The 19760-nt window shown below is 36.7% G+C and overlaps 2 protein-coding genes across 3 annotated transcripts; one reads left to right on the top strand and one right to left on the bottom strand.

The window, feature by feature from the left end:
* Positions 1–1941: 1941 nt before the first annotated feature.
* foxe1 (forkhead box E1) lies at positions 1942–3615 on the top strand. The gene has a single exon (XM_065254862.2). It carries the CDS (start codon positions 2278–2280, stop codon positions 3340–3342), a length of 1065 nt encoding a protein of 354 aa, XP_065110934.1. The 5' UTR covers positions 1942–2277; the 3' UTR covers positions 3343–3615.
* Positions 3616–5151: 1536 nt separating this feature from the next.
* On the bottom strand, positions 5152–19602 carry spag5 (sperm associated antigen 5). Of its 2 annotated transcripts, none has more exons than XM_065254832.2 (26): positions 19357–19602; positions 18815–18854; positions 18584–18697; positions 16489–18479; positions 16205–16394; positions 15697–15813; positions 14837–14929; positions 14616–14729; positions 14360–14479; positions 13939–14031; positions 13679–13813; positions 13463–13556; positions 13233–13380; positions 12895–12945; positions 12629–12803; positions 12407–12540; positions 12156–12324; positions 11888–12011; positions 11670–11756; positions 10438–10564; positions 6837–6969; positions 6652–6732; positions 6150–6299; positions 5842–5916; positions 5522–5602; positions 5152–5435 (listed from the first exon to the last, which is right to left on the bottom strand). In XM_065254832.2, exons 2-26 carry the CDS (start codon positions 18839–18841, stop codon positions 5364–5366), a joined length of 4695 nt encoding a protein of 1564 aa, XP_065110904.2. In that variant the 5' UTR covers positions 18842–18854; positions 19357–19602; the 3' UTR covers positions 5152–5363. The 2 variants fall into 2 exon arrangements, with proteins under 2 accessions (XP_065110904.2, XP_065110903.2); XM_065254831.2 differs by having other exon boundaries at positions 19416–19602.
* Between the last annotated feature and the right edge of the window lie 158 nt (positions 19603–19760).

Here is a 19760-nt window from a genome sequence, read left to right as displayed (position 1 = left end):
ATTGTATGGACCATTAGGTACAGATATGTAAACATTTAGTACCAATATGTACCTTTGAGATACTAATATGTATTTTTGAGGTACTAATAAGCTCTCTTTGGTCCCAGAATGTACTTCTGAGGTACTAAAATGAAATCCTTAGGTGCAAAGCTATACTTTTCGAAAGGGTACAGCCCGAGTGACAGAAAAGGTACAGTTTTGTACCTTTATTTCTGAGAGTGTATGTTATTCTAAAAATAGTATTGAATTTCTGCAGAAAATAACCAAATTGTATATAGAAAATGCATCCTGTATTCAATACTTTTGTTACATGCAACAGAGCAAAATAAAACCATTTAATTTAAGGTGATGTTACTTTCAAAATAACCTTGCATGTCGAGATTTTTGTACCCCACAGAAGGCATACCCAATAAAGACACTGTATAATGTCATTTCTATGTACTGTAATAACATCTACAATTCTACGTAAAGTAGTCTTTAACTGTACAAAAGTATTTTGGAATTTCTATTGGTACTTTGTTGACAGCAATTATATCACTGCTTTATAACAAATCACTTGATATATTAATTTAGCACTGATGCATAACAATAAACAAAATGTACTGTATAGCTTGTATGCAATGCAATGCTTATTTGTATAAATTGCACAAGGGTGGGCAGCCCTTAGGAAATATCCTCAATAAATCCAAGGGATTACCCTCAAATGACAGGTGAGGAATCTCCCTGTAAGCCCAAACAAGGTTTAACCTTTGTAAAAAAAAAGATCATTGTGTTGGCGTCTGTCTGAGAAACAGCCCAGTCTTTGGAGATAAGTTTACTGTTCGTCTGAAGCATTTCAGAAAAAAACCTCCCCAAACAGACACTTGAATTAGCCTCAAGTGCAGATTCCTAACAAGAGGTTTTACCTCAGTGTTTGTAAAGTTCTCACTGCCTCCAGCATGAATCATACCAGTAAATATAATGCATTCGGCTCACCTGCTCACAGGATAAATCAGAGGTGGGACAGGGAGGTTGTTTAAGGACAGAGATTTATTTTGTGTTTATCAAGTACTGGTTCCATTAAAGTGCTAGGCATTATATAATACAGTAGCATTTGTACTTTTTAATTATCTTTATTTAACGTCTTCCCAACATGGAAATAGGATACGTGACCTAGGTATCAGCCTGTCAATACCCACACACCAAAATGTGACCCAGATTTGCATGCTGTTAAAACAGAGGGAGGCACACACTGAGGCACACACTCACATATTTACATCTTCTCACACAAATGAAACCGCCTGACACGGCACTAAAGAAAAAATACACAAGAAAGACCATGGTTACCACTAAAAGAGCTATTAGGGCTTAATAGTGCACCACTTTAGCCTAAATGTATCCCAATATGTTTTGCTTGCAACAAAAATAAACATACATGTCATCTTTTAGTTCCTAGTGTTTTCAGTTTGAGTATAAAAATACGTTAATGGATAGAAATAAACTGATACATGTAGGCAAAAGTGAGATGACAATATTGCCAGGAGCCACTAATTATCAGCACAAATAAAAACAAATTAGATAGACTTTTATACGTTTGATATTTAAAGTTAATACCTAAAGCTGTCAATTTTCTTATCTGATTTTATAAAGTATTTCAATTAAAAAAAATCTATTTTATGTTACACACACTTAAACTAAAAATAATTTGTAAAAATAGTATTTTAACAAATCTGATGCCTTTCACAAACAAGACTGCAATTTCTTTAAACTAAAATTTGAAAAGAAAATGGTAACAATTGTAAGAGTGCTTAAAGAAATCAGCAGAGGTATGTGCTATTAGCCACGTGATGGATAACCTGCTTGAAGAGGTGTGGCTAATAACTCTACAGGTAGACTGTTCCTCAGGTAACATAGCCAGTTATTGACTGTCCTCTTCTCTCCTCAACTTTACGAAGACTGAGAGACTACACATTCGAATAAGGCTGTTTATGTGAGTTCTATCTTTTTTGAAACATGTAAGAAGTGTTCAGGAAAAAAGGGCAGCATAGAAAATCTCAACAATCTAAAATGAAGTGACTTTAGAACTGAACACTGAAAGAAACTGACATTTGTCTTTGGGGATTTGAAGTGCTGCAATATGCCTGTCATTTTTTCACCACAATAATTCCAACAAGAAGATCTGTTGCTCCTGACAAAGGTTTGGCTCATCTAAACTGCTGGATTTACCTGACAAAAAGAAAGTGTTGGTGTCAGACTATTTACAAAACTGCTACTTGTTGGGACTCACTGTAACCAGTCATGCCTGTGGTTAAAGTGGAGAGTGATTCTCCCTCTGAGACCACTCTTCCAGTGAATGACAGTCAGAGAGCAGAGCCACAAAGGGGGCGGCGGAGGAAGAGGCCACTTCAGCGAGGCAAACCACCGTACAGCTACATAGCTCTGATCTCCATGGCGATTGCTAACTCACCTGACCGCAAGCTCACGCTTGGGGGGATCTACAAGTTCATCACTGAGAGGTTTCCTTTCTATAGGGACAACTCTAAGAAATGGCAGAACTCCATTCGCCATAACTTGACCCTCAATGACTGTTTTATTAAGATCCCGCGAGAGCCTGGTAGACCAGGAAAGGGCAACTACTGGGCACTGGATCCCAACGCAGAAGACATGTTCGAAAGTGGCAGCTTTCTACGCCGTCGAAAACGCTTTAAGCGCAGTGACTTCACTACATATTCAACATACGTGCATGAGTCTCCTGTCTTCCCATCAGTACAGATTGCACGATCAGCCTATGCCAACACTGTCTACTCGAACATGGCAATGAGCCCGCCTTATGCACAACAACTACCTTCCGCCTATTACCAGTCCTCCTCACCAAGCTTTGACTCGGGTCAGTCAAGGGTCTTCAGAATCAATTCTCTCATTGGATCGCCTAGCAGGATGGGTCAAACTGCGGAGATGATGCCTCAGCAGTCATGCCGCAGTTTCAGCCCAGAGAGCGGTTCCTGCAGTTTGGGAGGGCCAGGCTTCCAGCATCAGTCCTGCAATGGTGATACCGTGCTGTCATGCTGCTCTACCTCCTCAAACAACATGGCCTTTGCTTACTCCAGCCAGGGACATGGACAAACTCAGGTATCATACCCACAAGGCAGCACGCAGACCTATGGGCCAACAGGGAGGGTGGCCATCTCCAGTTTGTCTCCCCTTGCTGGTGATGCCGTTGGTGACCCATATGGTCGAACATCTCCAGCACAGCTGGGCTCCTTTGTTCAATACAATACCTCTGGTCCAGTAGGCAGCTCAGGACCTTACATCAGACATCCAGCTTACTCAGGTAACATGGACAGATTCGTGTCAGCCACTTAAAAAAAAGGTGAAGGTTGATCTTCCAATTGCGCGGACTACTGCCTGAATGACACGTTTGGAGGAATGTTTGAGGAGATATTTAAGAACATTTTAGGCAATATAAAAAAAAACTTTACATTGAACTAAAATTATGTTAATGAAAAAACATGGAAAATGTGATATTTAAACTGCTTTTTTTCATTAGAGTGGAAATTTAATGTGACTCTTTTAACACGTCTGTAAAGAAACTTTACATTATTGTAAAAAATGCACAAAGTGCTAAAGTTCAAAACTTTTTTTTAAATCAGGGTTTTAACTACATGAGTGAAATGTGTTTATAGATTTTGTATATACTCTTTGTTTAACTGCCAGCTATGGTGACAAAAGTGTAAATGGTTTCCAATGATCCATTTAATTATTTCATTGATATAAAAATCTTTCTACATAAGGATGTGTGTGACTGTATTTTTAAAAATACCATGAGAATTTCTCAAAAAGCATATTATATTTACATTTTAACAAACAAAATTAATTTCAGATATTGAAAATATTTCTTTCAGCTATACGCTAGAACCCATATTAACTAAAAATGTTATTATTAACTGACTGTAAAAAATAAAAAACCCAAACTAAAACGTTTTAGAGACTGAAAAGCAAAAATCCAAATCAATCCAAATCAAAGCAACCTTACAAGTAAATCGTAAATAGTTTCAAAAAAAAAAAAAAAAAAATTGGTGCAACTAGTGAACAAGCAAATGCAATTTTTTTTTTTTGATATTCGTACACTAGTTAAGACATTCCGGGACAGAGAAACTTTTTAATATTGTGCATTGACAGGAACACAACCTTTGCGGCAAGCTTTTAATCAAACGTTAAAACCAAATCAGAATTAAAATTTAACACTGTTGCTTCTAATAATTACATAGTTTTATAAACAATTAAATCTGTGTAGTATAACCAATCAGAAATAAATGGTTAGTTCGCCACAGCAAGTGTGGTAACAATTTCTAGACTGTAATCCAGAAATAATCCCTAATCTTTAAGCTTTCATTGAGATTGTGGACATGTTTTTTTTCCTAAATGCAAAAAGTAGTTTGTCATATTTTGCACTTATTTTTATAAATGTTCTGTATGTGCATGGCATGGTGGTGCAAAAGAAATTGCTGAGATCAACTGCTGCTATGTAGACAAACATTTGTTACAATTATAGTCTTCAGATCCTACAAAACTTGTTTACTGAAAATAATTTGGAACGATTACAAACATTTAGCTTTTACATTTTACAAAACCTACCAAGGAATTACTTTCAACGCATTATAAAGCTGTTGTTTATTTTCTAGTCAAAGTACATTTTAAACCTCAAATTTACCAAAACAAATCCAAAATAATTTTCCAGTCATTACTCCATCTACTATGAAATATTATTTAAGAATGAATAATCAAGTATGAATTACTCAAGTCCTTAAGTCAACAGTGTTAGTTCTACATATAACATTTTGATGATGTAATATTCATCCTTCGCATTTGTACAATTCTTCCGAAATGTAACACAACTGTATTAAACACAAAGAGAAGGCCTGAAGAAATGCTGAAAAGGAACACTTAAGCCGTCAACTTGCGTAAAGCTTTTATATGGACGCTGAAAAAAGACCGAGGTATTGAGTATCACTGAAGCAGAAGAGCAAATTAGGCTGAACATTGTCCCAGGATTGTTCACAAGCACTAGCAAAATCAGAATTACTATGATGAAAAGATAAAGTCCAGTAATTAACCAATCAATTCCGCCTTTTTATCATATACTGCTGTATGACAATCAGTGAAAAGTCGGTGTTAAACCCTGTTAAGGCTTTTATTAGAAGATATTTTTGACACACTTTATTTTTTCAAGATTGTGACAATTTACAGAATGAGCTGATTGGCTCACATTTTAACAGCCACATAACACATGCTTTAGTTTAAATAAGAACTTAAACTAATGTTAAATAATAATAAAAAACATTTAAATGCTTAAAAAATAACAGAATTGGCAATGTTGTCAGAACTTATCCAAGGAATTCTACAAGTTTCTGTAGCTCAGGACAGCTTTTGACAAGATCAGGAATAGAAGACAATGTCTGTGGGTGAGAAATTGTATTTGTTAATATATTTTCCAACATATATTTGATTAAAAAAAAAAAAAGTTTTTTAGGGCTTCACTCACCCGCCTCACTGTCTCAATCATATCATCAAGCATATGTAGTTCTCGTTCCAGTTTACTCTGGTTCATGGCATGGACCCTTTGCTAAAGAGCCAATTCAGTTTATACATCATCAGAACATGCATTAATACACAGTATACAAACAATCACCAATATAAGTCAATAAACCTTTTTTGATTAATTAAAAAACATGCAGGGTTTTATCAGTTTTACCTACAAAACACTTTTATTACACAAGGAAAAATAAACAAAAAGTTTTTTTACTTCAGAAAAATAACACATGGTTATCTTTGTGACTCTGCATAAGAAATATAAGCACTTACATGTCTTTTTGCTCGCTCTAGGACCTTCGCACGATTTTCCTCAGTTTCCATTAAATTTGCCTTGAGTTTCTCAACCTTAGAAACAATACATTTGTGTAATGTAAGAGTAAAAAGCTTACTATAGAGTCATTAACATATTCAAATAGGATAAGTATATAATTGTGAATTTACTGAGATTTATTTTATTTCAATTTGATACTGAGATTAAGTTACAGCCAAAACTAGGCACTTTGTTTATTGGCATTTAGGGATATATTGTCAAACTAGAGTTTAATTGTACTATGTGTTTAATAGAATATCTACCATACCTCTCTGAGCAGTTTAATTCGATCATCTAGTGCTGTAGTACTGGCTGCTGATTGGAAGCCTGTTTGCTTAAGCGCCTCTCTTAGAACCTGAGCCTCCACCTGTGCCTGCTGCAGCGATCGACGCAAATCGGCAACCTCTCGACGCAACTCCTGTTTACCACAAGCACAACAAACATAAGTTACTATACAACAAGGTATCCAACATGGTGTCTGTGAGGTGCCCGCCAAAGCACATTCTATAAATAGTCTCAATTGTAATATTTATTATTTTTTACATATTCTTTATATTAGCTTGGCTTGGTTTAAGTGTGTTAACATTTTAAACAATACTAAAACAGTAGCCCTCCAGATTGTTTTATCCACTGTGGTAGCCCTTGCTCACAAAAAGGTTGAAGACTCCTGCTATACAACATAATATTTTTTTTTCATATTAAAATGATAAAATTGTGTGGTTATCGCAAAATGTAGAAATATTACATTTGTTTTATCATTGTATACATACACTATTTTCTGCTCTGTATTTTTGAGCTGCTTCCATGTTTTCCTCCAACTCACTACAGAGTTTCCTCAGGCTTCTTTCATCCTAAAAAAACAAAATATGGCTTAATAAATATTGATCAAAAATAGCGACCAAAAAATGGCATATAAAAAGTCTGGAAAACCAACTTCTTGTCAGCAAGTGATTACCTGAGCTTTCTGCTGCAGGGCCGCAGCATCCTTCTCCACTTGAGTCTGCAGTTTCTCTACATTATGCCTTAGCTCTGAGATCTCAATTTTGTCTCTTTGAGACGTTTCCTGCTGCGCCTCCTGGAGGCCACATCTAAAACAGAAAATCAATCATAAGCGCTACAAACATGTGTAGGGTAAGATGACAACAACAACTACTTTTGTTCCACTACTGTTTGATAATCATTATCCATTCTGGTTATGGATATGATTTAAATTACCGGTATGTGTTATTTTCCTGTCTACTGCAATCATAGATTAACTCATACGAATGGCTCATCCAAAAAAACTATTTATGTTCATTAATATAAGAGAAAATAAAAGAAAAAGCACACACAACAACCTCACATGGATGCTCAACTAAAAATCATTTTAGAAAAGTACAAGCCTAAGTAAAGTCAACACACCAAAGCTCCAAATACATCAAAAAAAATTTAATTGAAAGACTTCCAAATGGCGTGTGATGTTTAGAGCAGACTCTTTATCAGACAAACACCTATTTTTATATCTCCAGGTGATCAAAAAACATATTCCACCACAATACATGAATAATACCGTAGTAATAATTCGTTATTGAAATGAAAACTAATAAACCAAAATGAAACAAAGGGAAAAAATATTAATCAAGTAGGAAAAGAAAGTTATAAAAAAAAAATCTCAAAATAAACATTTCAACAAATGATAATACCACCTGCAAGCACATAAAACAATATAGTCAATTGAAATATAACCCAAACCCTTAAAGAAATAGTTTAACAAATTACTAAAAGAATGTCAAATTCGTCATTCTATTCCATGGGGGTTATCGTGTCTAATGTAAAAATCCAAAAGCCTCATGCTTTAAAGGCAGTTTATTAACATCCCATTAACACTTAAAAAGCAACTATTGTGTGATTCACGATTTTACATTTCCTTTGGTGTGTAAGTATGTATCACGTCAGGTTAACAATATGCAAAAGGTACAAATACCAAAGTAAACGATGACGCAAGTTATTGTTTCCAGCGTAAATCTCTTTTCTTAGACTACAACAAACACATGGAATGTAGGCAACAGTTATCATATCATTATCACAATTCCGCCCGCTTCTCACTCACAGCCTGTAAGTAGCCTGTTTTCATATTTAAAGAATTTACTAGTGACTAAACCATGATTCAAACACAAGTTGGAGCAGTAGAGAGAAGCACTTGTTTGTCATTTCTACGATCATAAATGCAGACATGGTTTTAATGTTTTAGTAATCCTTACCAATCCGTTACATCCTGCTCTTATAGATAAGGTAGTAAAGACGATAAAAACATGGCATCACGTTTCCAGCTGACGACAGAGGTATTCAGACCAATCACCACGTATTGTTTAGCTGGCCAATCGGAGGATACTGCACCTTTCAGAACGATGAGCTTTGTACCAAATCAACGTGTTTCAAGGAGGCAGGGCATAGAAGAGCAACAATAATGTACGGTATGTGGAAAATAATGTGTTTTTTAACCAAACCATGCAAACACATTGCATTGCAGAAAATACACAAAATAATGTTGTTTTTAGCAACTCAATAGGGTCTGCAACTACATTGGGAAGTAACGGGATTTGGGGAGTAACCGATTACATGTAACGAGATTACAGATAAAAAAAATTGTATCCCGATTACGTAATTGGTTATAGTTATGTAAAAGTACATACAAATGTAAAAAATATCTGTAGAAATGACAGTATTACTGGCAACTGATTGCCAGTAACTTACTGTAAATTTAAATTGATGTTATTTACTGGCAACATGTTAACAAGTTAAATGAACATTAAATATTAACAAGTCTTTATCTTTACAGAATAAAACTAAAATAACAGCCTCACGCAAAGCAGTCTGGGAAACATAATCTGAAGGAAAAAAACAGAAAAAGCATGAGGATTTCTGGTTCCCAGAACGCTTTCCATGAGGCTGTTATTTTTTTATTCTGTAAAGACTAGGGATCCACCGATAGGATTTTTTGGGCCGATACCGATTTAAACAGACAAACTTCTGGCCGATACCGATATTAAACACTTGTATACAATACTATACAGTTGGTCTATTAGCTAGTTTATTTCTGCATTAAATTATTTTTACTGAACATGGATTGGATCTAATTAACATTCAACTGACCAACATAATAAGAGAGGCACAAATTAAGCTAAAACAAATATAATAAGACAGCATGGCAACCTTCAAAGGTGGTTTTTGCTATTCAGCATTGATTTTATTAACAACATTAACTCATTTTTTACATATAAAGGATTTCTTTATGCAGTTAATTAATAAACAATTGATATTGGCCTTTCTCGTGCTATTGCTGATGGTTTCAAATTCATAAAAAATCAGCCGATAAATATCGGCGGCCGATACATCGGTGCATCACTAGTAAAGACAAAGACTTGTTAATGTTTAATGTTCATTTAACTTTGAACAAACTGTTGCCAGTAAATAACAAATTTAAATCTTCAGTAAGTTACTGGCAACCAGCTGCATAAATTACAGCAAATTTTTTGTAATAATCAGATTACAGTTACATTTTGTCAAAAAATAGGAACCCTCACAGGATTACAATGGTTTCACTTAAAACTAAATAAATTATTATTTTGGTATAATAAAACTTGTTTTTAAACACTGCTTGTTTTTGTTTTCAGTGATGACTCACGTGAGCCACCTGCTGGTAAATAACACACTACATTCTCTACAGACACAAACTGTCTCAACTAGCTGTGATTCAATGATCCCTGTGGGAAAATCATGTTAGCTTGAATGTTGTGTTTGTTAGTGCTTTAAAAATCTGTGGTTGGTATAATTGCAGTTGTAAGTTTTCTAGTGGTTCCGGAAACTGTATAAATTAACACAAGAGTAGTCAACTCACAATGTCTCTTCTCAATTTCTTCTTGCAGAGAAATAAAAAAGATGTTAGCTGTATAGGTTGGGGAACTACTACCACTGCCAACGTCCTAGGCTAAATTATGGCTTCAGTCAGCATTTTAAAATAAAAATTTAACTGTAGATTGTGTAGACTTTTTAATTATTGGTTTAAACTATAATTATTTTTCCTCTAAATTGTAATTGTAACAGAATACATTTTGTAAGTAACCCTCCCAAGTCTGCATTTTAGGATCTTGATGTGTAATCGCACAACAATGTTCTGAAATACATGTTTTTAGAGTTTTACTGGTCTTACCTACATAACATAAACCACAAGGGCAACACAACATACATCACATTAGCAGTCTTACCAGAAATGGTGCCTCGAATGTTGAAAATATTTGGGGTGTGAGGATGTGTAAAGGTTAATAATTTGTATGTGAAATTATAATGTTGACAGTTTCATATCCATAATTTTATTCAAGAAATAAGGAGCAGGTGTCATATCGGCTCTAAGCAGAAAGTTATGTGTAATTTTTTTGGTGCATATCACATTTTCACCCCCCCCACTCAAAAGGGGGTGACAGTTAAAGGGTTAAAGTGAGAACAATTAAGTGAAAAAAAAATTACATTTTGAAAGTAGACACAACTTTTACTGTGTATATGAGCATTTGAGTACTCACATGGTCTGTCGCAGAGCTTGCTGTTCTGTGTCTTTCTGGACTCTCAGCTGGTCAATGGTGAACTGTAGGTCTGAAATGGTCTCACCAAGATCAGCCAACAGCTCCAACACACAGCTTCGTCTCTCTTCTAAAAACATTGAAATAAAAGTACACTGACATAACAATTTGGCACCAACTAATTGCATGATATATGACTATGATGAAACTTATACACACACACACACACACACACACACACTCTAAACACCCAGCACAAAACTGAAGAACAAAAACTTGGCTACATTTTCATCTAAATCTAACACAATAGCAAACATGTCAACACAAAACCTGTCAACACAATCCCTCATAAAACATGCGTCCCTCATTCGTCTTTATTCATTGGGTGTTCGAGTGTCCTCAATTAAAAAGGCAAATCTCCTCGGCTCCACAACCACTCTTTACCTCCAGTCTTGGGGCATGGTGAGTGGGCAGTAGGGGTGTGCAATTAATAGTTTTTTAATTTAGATTTTTACTAAAAAAACTTTCAAGCAAGTGCGCTGAGGAGAGTTGGAGCTAAACCCTGCAGGATACCCGCCGAAGAAGATTTAGATTACTGAAGATTTAGATGATTTTAAAATGATGGTTGGGCATGGCAAAATGGCTGCCCAAACGCTTATGGTGGCTTCACTTCTTGCTGATATGTTAGCGTTCTACGTGCAATCCAGTCATTTATATAGATCAGTGATTGTGATTCATTGTGAGCAGACATTTTAAGAAGCTTAAATGTTAGCTTAACTGCTAACAAGCTCCATTAACAAGTTTGATGGAATAACATTAGGAATAAAACGGATCATGACCAAAAAGAGAACTATGCCATTAACTTACTTCTGATTGGCCAAAATATTCCAGGCACTGTACCAAGGATGTTTTAGAGGAAAGACAGCTTGAGACTTTATTGTGTGCTTGCTGACCAAAGGGGGTCCCAGCCCCAGTAACTTTTACAACTAAAATAATTCTGAAACATTTACAATTTCTGTAAGTCAATGAAAGTCCTGCCAGTGACCAAAAAAAGTCATCACACAATGAAGAACTAACAGGCCAATTTTTAAAATTGAAAAGTAGATAGTAGAAACAATCTTAGCTGTCATTTATATTTAGCTATTATGTTTAAGCCTGATAACTGCTACCGTGTACGAGTATGTTTGAGTACAGATTTATTATTGTGTTCTTATAAGTGTGTAGTAACCAGGTACCTTTCACTTCTGTGTGTGCAGTTGAGGGTATTCGGGTGAAAGCACTGATTTCACTGCCAATGCTATCTTGTTGCATCTCGCTCTCCTCTGTAAAAAAAAAATACAGGACAACATTGAATATGACATCAAATTTATTTTAATTACCTACTTTTATCTCTAATTGACATTCTTTACATTTTTTACAACATGCTTTTATTGAAGTGGCATACCCAACACACCTGAACCCACAGAATGCTCCTTCTCAGGATCTTGTGTCTTCATCATTGCCACCATAATGGAATCCACAAAGGAACCAGAGGGATGTTGATAAGACTGTACTATCTTATCTGAGCTCTCAGATACCTGTGCAGTAGAAGAAACAAATTACTAGGTAACCGTTATCATGGGTGGAGCTGAAATAGATTTGAACTTAGAATGCACCTTGAAATACTCTGACCTTAAAAAAGGCACAGCATAAATATCATGTCACAAGTTTAAAACAAAGACCTCATTGCTTAGGGATTCCTTTATAGTGTTAGAAATACAGCAGACTCGTTGATTCAGAAGAATGACATCATTAGATGCCTGGGCGATCTTCTCTCCTTGTTCCAGCAGCATGTGGCGAGCCTTTTCTCGTGTACTGTCCAGCTCTCCCTGAAGAGAGTCCTTCTCAAACCTTAGGAAAGAGCATCAGATTAAGGACCCACTTGTTCTAAAAGAAACCGTACAGTAGCCAAATTTGGACAGGAATACGTTACCGAAGTTGTTCCAGTGACAGTTTGAGGTCTTCACACTCCAGATTTCTCTCTCTGAGGCCCTGTAAGTGACAGCAAAGCAGTCTCTCACTTTCCTCCATCTGTTCCCGTGCCATTTCATTCTCTGCCTGCAGAAACTGATAGAACAAGGTATGTGAGGAACTGGTATGGCAAAAGGGTTGAAAACATATTCTTAAATTGTTCTATGGAATGAAGTCCCCTAACCTCTGTCATTTCTTTGACACTGGAGAGTTCAGTTTGAAGCCGTGCAAGTTTACTGAGCTGATGGTGATTCATCTCAGCCTCAGCATGGAGCTTTTGAATTAGGGTTTCTCTCTGTGATAGCACAGCCTCATAATCTTCTATTTGTTTTTTGGATGACTCCAATGCTGCTTCCAGACTACAAAAGCATTTATATAACCATATGCATATAAAGAATGTCTTGTACTAATTAAATGACATTAACAAAAGCATACAGAAAGAATACATACCAGTTCACTCTGTCAGCAGCCTGATGACTCTCATGCAAAGCCTGCTGTGACCTAAAGTAGACAAATCATTTTTAAATATATGTAGGGAATATTGGTAAATCCAACAATATTAGTGCTTCTGTTTACTGTAATAATTTACTTTATCTATTTTATGTTCCGGGAGTAATACTACTATAAATGGTTTTTTTTGTCATTTAACATTTATACACTCTCTACAACATGGTATTTAAAGCTGTGTTTTCATATCATTGTTATCGGTATAGCCATCCAGAGACTGAGGCAACCAAAAGAAAAATTAAAATAATTCAAAAGGTCAAATTTGGTTGAAAATGACACACTTGCTAGTCTCTGAAGCGAGGGTCTGTTCTAGAAAGGTGTAAGATGCCAGTGTGGACGTGACAGTAACTGAGAGCTCAGTATTGGTCCTCTGCAGCTGGGAACGCTCTTCTTCTGCCTGACTCAACTGCTCCCTTAGCACTGACATCTCTGAACAAATACACAAAGTGTCAAGCAAAAACTTTACCCTCATGAACGAAACAGACAATGACTATATAGACCACTGTGGTACCTGAAGTCATGATGGTCTGCTGCACGTTCAAGTCTGCAATCTGTTCACTGGCATCTTGCAATCTTGAACTCAATTGCTCTAGTTCATTTTCCATCTAAGGATTTATGGAAAGAGTGATGGAGATAAAGTGTGATATTGTTATCTGGAGAGAAATTAAAAGGCGGCATCACAAAAAACAGGACTATCCCATAAAGGTGTTACTGGTGAAAATCTGACCAGGTCTCTCTCCTCCCAAGCTCTGTCTCTCATGGCCAGATGCTGCTTGCTCTGCTCCATGGCATTCATGGCTCTGTGATGGAGCTTGTGAAGCACTGGGTATGTCCTCTGAATCAGCTCTTGAGCTTTTCTCAGCTGCCAACAGGTAAAAAACATTTTTTTTAATTGCCGCTTCCTTACAAAAGTTAATTTTTTTAACTTTTAGTCTACATAGTGTAAAGTTAAAGAGTGCAGACTGACAGATTTATGTGAAGTCTTACCTCCTCTAACAAACTTGTGTGATCTTCATGCTTCCTTCTGAGATGGACATTAGCAGCGCCGATGGACTCTGTATATAACTTATTCAGTTCAATCTAGAAGAGTTTAAACAATCAATAAATTTCTTGACAAAAAAAAAACAGAGCCATTGACAATTATGAACAGTTTGCATTTCCTCTCACTGTCTACAAATAAAAACAATGTATATCAACTAAAATTACAAAGAAGATTTGCACTGTAATTGTGACGGGTTACTAAAAGATATGCATTTCTTCAGCAATGAGTATTATTTTAGGAGTTTCAATTTTAGTAATTGCCCTTATTTTATTGCATGCCTGTGCTCTGATCAATTCTCAGTTATATTACTCTTAACTAAGGAGAATACTATCTTTTCAAATAGTGAGGCAGTTGAAAAAAGCAGACCAAGGATGGGTAGGCCAGCTTGAGGGCCGACATCAGTTCCTGGTGAGATCCAACATTGCGTTCCAGCTCTGCCACCTGAGCAGCATGATACTCCCTCAGCTGCTGAGTTACACTGAAGGCCTGCACACAAAGACAAACATTTACTATAAGAAGAGTCAAGGTCAATATATTTCCAAAAAATTGCAATATCAGGTTCCGGATATATGGTTCATTAAATAGCCATGTACCAAAACCAGGGCAAAATACATATTCTCACCGCTTCCTTCTCCTCTAAAGCATTTTCCATGTTCTTTCTCATGTCCGTCATCTTCTCCACCATACGCTGCAGTGTCTCCCTGTACCTCCTGTACAAAGACTTCATCTGCCTGACCTACATCACATACATCTTACCATGAGCTGTGATTTATAGGAAAGGATCATCCAAAGAGCTGGAAATACTGATAAGTAACTGATAATTGATTAAGATAAAATACATACTTGTTCAGATAAGGTTTCCTGATCAACATGAACAATGTCTCCAATCTGTTTCATTGTGAAGATGGCATCCTCTGTGCATGTCTTAACAGAATTCTGCAGAAGAATTACATTGGTTTTACACTTGATTTTTAAGATTCCTTAGACCTTAAAGGAATAGTCTACTCATTTTCAATATTAAAATATGTTATTACCTTAACTAAGAACTGTTGAATCATCCCTCTATCATCTGTGTGTGTGCACGTAAGCGCTGGAGCGCGCTGCGACGCTACGATAGCATTTAGCTTAGCCCCATTCATTCAATGCTGCCATTTAGAGATAAAGTTAGAAGTGACCAAACACATCAACGTTTTTCCTATTTAAGACGAGTAGTTATACGAGCAAGTTTGGTGGTACAAAATAAAACGTAGTGCTTTTCTAAGCGGATTTAAAAGAGGAACTATATTTTATGGCGTAATAGCACTTTTGGGAGTACTTCGACTCGCCTGAAAAGTCCGCTCCCCTTCTCACTCTCATAATGGGAGAGGGAGGGTGTTACTGCGCCAAGTCGAAGTACTTTTGTATGTAAAAGTATGTTTTATTTTGTACCACCAAACTTGCTCGTATAACTACTCGTCTTAAATAGGAAAAACGTTGATGTGTTTGGTCACTTCTAACTTTATCTCTAAATGGTACCATTGAATGAATGGGGCTAAGCTAAATGCTATCGTAGCGTCGCAGCGCGCTCCAGCGCTTACGTGCACACACACAGATGATAGAGGGATGATTCAACAGTTCTTAGTTAAGGTAATAACATATTTTAATATTGAAAATGAGTAGACTATTCCTTTAAATTATTCATGAATTTGCAGGCCATCTCTCACCATTCCAACCCTCATTTCTTGAATGCTGTTATATAAACTCTGAAGAATTTCCTGATCATGCTCGAGACTCTGAATTTTCTGCTGGGCAATCACATACAAATCTTTGTATGTCCCATTCTGACAAAACGAAAACAAAGACCATTAAAAAGCTAATTTCTTTAATAAAATAAATATAACGTTTTCCTTGATACTCATTACTTTTTTGTACAGGCGCAACACACACAAAAAAAACCCCTGCTAAATCTTATATGTTCAGCATTGTCAATGACATTTTGACAGTCCCTTAGGTTCTGTATAGATGGTGCTTTCCCCAACAGGATAATCTCACTGATTTATAATTGTCACACAGCTGTATATTACACATTAAAAAGGTTCTGGCTGTGATTTTGTTGCTTAGCGCAGCATTTCGTTTTCATTATTAATATAACAAAGTAATTACTTGATGCGTGATATGTGTGGCGTCACACCTGGATACAACAAAGAATTAAGCTACTGTACATGCTCTTACCTGTCTGAGCTCTGTGTGGTCTGTCTGGATAAGTTTATCTCTAAGATCAGAAGGAGAAGTTTCTTTGCTTGGATTATAACCCCGTGCAGAGGCGAGCTGCTGGGAGAGGACCTCCACCATGATGAGAGTGGAAGTCAGTCTCTGCTCCACTTCTGATCTGGACAGATGCTCCAGGTTTCCAGAGGTCCATCTTCAAAGAGAATTACAAAGAGACAGTATAGATAAAATTCATGCAACAATTCATGCAATACATTTCGTCAAAACAGCTGCTAAACTTGACTTACTTCCATAGCAGAGAATCCGTTATTGTGCTGGAATCAGAAACATTAACCTCCTTCACAATCTCCATTGCTGCTGAAGTATTAATGCTCTTTTCCATTCTCTGAACTGGGGTTCTGCACACAGAAACACTACGCTTCTCTATCGGAGAAGTGCCTATTGAAGCACTGCAACAGTTTACCGGTGCTGGACCCACCACTTTCCCAGACGCAAGCATCAACAGTTCAGCCATTTGTCTGAGCTGTTCCTGAAGAGGGCCGTTGCTCAAAACAGCAGGGTCAATTGACATCTTCTGATCCTGTCCAGAAGCCAATTTAACTTCCAGATCGTTTTCTTGGGGTGGTTTTACAGGAGTAGGTGTGTAGCTAAATGGATTTGCCAGGGTTGTGGAGTTGAACTGTGGAGGAGGCAAGGGACTCTCTGGAAGCTCAGGCCACAGATGGCTCAACACGGGATCATGCAAAACACTTCTGCTTACAGTGGACGTCTTCGGAGTACATGAACCTATTAGGGCAATAGAACTGGCATAGTCTTGCTGGACAGAGACAGCTTCACCAGACTGATCACACAGGCGCATAACTTCTATCTCTGGAAGAATTTCCACTGCTTTTAAGCCCAGTGCATTATCGTTGACATTGCTGGTTTCTGGATTAGTATTTTCAGAAAAGGCATCTTGATGACAAGATACAACCTCCTTTTCCTCAGCATGCGAAAATGCCTCTAGATGTTGGTCAGGGTGTTTCTCCATAACCAAGATTTCATCATTGGACACCTTTTGTTTATTGCCACTGATGGACTGCTCAGTATCTAACTGTACAACATCTGAACTTACAATCTCATCTTCACAATGGCTCAGTGTTGACAAGTGCTGGCTTGTCTGTTTGCTGACAAGTGATGTCTCCGCTTCCATTTTACAGCAAATAACAGATCCAGACATTTTTTCTTGTATTGCATTTCCAGATTTTTCTGTGAGGCTTGCTGAACAAATCTGTGACTTGGTACAGTCCTCAATTTCAGTGCTCGTCACATTGTGGACCTCTGCCTTCCCCACTGATAAATCAACATTTTCTTCAATATTACAGTATATGTGATCAATGTGTTTGCTTCCAGTCGTCCAAACAGCAATGCCTGGACCATCATCTTCACTGATGTCATTCAAACAGCACTGACTCTGTAACTGAGCAGAATTTTCCATACACAAAGATATTTCAGACACCTTAGATAGATCAACAATTTCAATTTCAACCCCAGAGCAACAAAAGGATTTAAATGTGATATCTCCTTGTCTAGTAGATTGGATATCATCACATCTTTCAGTGGGATCAGCATGCCCATGATTGTTTAGGTTGGCTGGATTTGTAGTCTCAGAATCAGTAGTGACATTTTCATCAGTTGACTGAGAGGTTGTATTTTGGCTGTTGTCTTCATTTGAAGACACATGGGACTGCAGATTACAGTAAGAGTAATTCATAGGCTGACAATTTACTGATAAATCATCAGTGCACCTTTCAGAAATGTGAGTATTGGTACCAGGATATTGTATATGATTTCCTGATGCTAGGTTCTGTGTGAGAATTGATTCATCAGAATTGACTGAGCCATCTGATATCTGAACCTCCCCACTCAAGCACAGGAGTGTTACATTTCCCAGTTCACAAGCAGAGACCTCTTCCTTCTGATCTGAACCACAAAATCTCCTCTCATGAGAGTATGGATGTTCAATATGCTCTTCATTGGTCTGATTATCATTTGTGCACTCTACTTCATAGGTTTCATTTAGGTCAGTTTCAGGTGGTTGATTATTCTCCATAGCCAGACGCTTAATGAGAATAGACTCATTGGACATTACATGTTCATCCTCAACTAGAACTTCTCCTTCAAGACACACAAAAGACTTTAATGTAACGTCCTGATGTTCATCTGTGACTTTTACAGTTTGTCCATCACTACAGACAGCCGGTTTGCTGTTGGATTTTTCCTCAGAGACATCTTCATGCTGGTTAAAAAAATAGTGGTTAATGACAAAATAAAAACATTTAATAAGTAACTAGACTTAATGCAAAATAATGAAACGAAAACTGCAGTGATCTGAGAACATACCTTGATTTTAGGGACCAGCTCATGCATTGATGCATGTTTAGAAATTAAATGAGTGTCCTGTAAATTTTCCAGTTCATTTTGTACATCTCTGAATGGGGTTCTGTCGGATCTTGGCTGAAGGTGAACATACAAGTACATCATTATGATACAAATGCTATCACTGATATGATTTTCACAGTCACAACATGGATTTCATTTAACATAGTTTCATATAGTACAAGGGGAACTTACATGTGACAATCCACGGATTGATGACATGTTTAATGTCAATCTGTAGTTACACAAACAAACAAATACACAAGTGGGTAAACAAATACACATAATAAACACAATGAAAAACGAAACAAGTCCACACAGTATATTCAAATCATATTAAACTGCTCTCTTGATTTGACATTTTGTGCATACAGCAATGAAAACACGTTTCAAACACTAGACCTGTTAGTTATAATAATATTTCCCGGCGGCAACTGTCAAAGCGATCGAAAATCCTTTTTCAATAAGTTAACATCCCACGATATATCGTCGGTTAAACATAATCATTTAAAATTGGTTTCTACAAAGGTTCTGAAAAGAATCCTCACAATACTAAAACACGTAGCATTAATTAACAAGAAATGTCATTAAATAATTTCTGCTAGTAAGTAACCTTGCTGTAGTCTGAAATGATTATTTCATAGTAAGTAAATCTTTGAATAGTTTTAGCTTTGACCTTCTGAATAATACAATAACAGACCATTGCTTATAACAGACAGAGCCAAAACATTACTGACCATCGACAAGCCCTCCGTAGCATTATTAAGATGCAAAACAAAATGTGATTCATTCTTACCTCTACGTCGCATAAATACAATAAAAGCTAACTTGATGGTTATTTTGGTCGTTGATTTAGTTAAATAAACAAAATAAGCGTTACTGGTTTAACCGCCACTCTCACATTCAAAATATGACGCACAATCATCGCATTGGATGAAACTAGCGAGTAAAATACGGAACCCCGTTAAGCTCAAACGTTGTAAACAAAACGCGTGTGGAAAATTACACCGCCATCCAGTCAATGGTACATTAGAGGGATAGGTGGCGCTAATGCACTAAAAGTCTACGATCCGCATAAAACAGGAAGAAGAACACTGCCATCTAGCGTGTAGTTTAAAGGAAACCTTATTTTACAGCCGTT

Source organism: Paramisgurnus dabryanus, chromosome 4, assembly GCF_030506205.2.
Source record: "Paramisgurnus dabryanus chromosome 4, PD_genome_1.1, whole genome shotgun sequence".
Taxonomy (NCBI): Eukaryota; Metazoa; Chordata; class Actinopteri; order Cypriniformes; family Cobitidae; genus Paramisgurnus; species Paramisgurnus dabryanus.
Note: the sequence above shows the minus strand (reverse complement) of the source record. Positions and strands in the feature narration are given on the sequence as shown.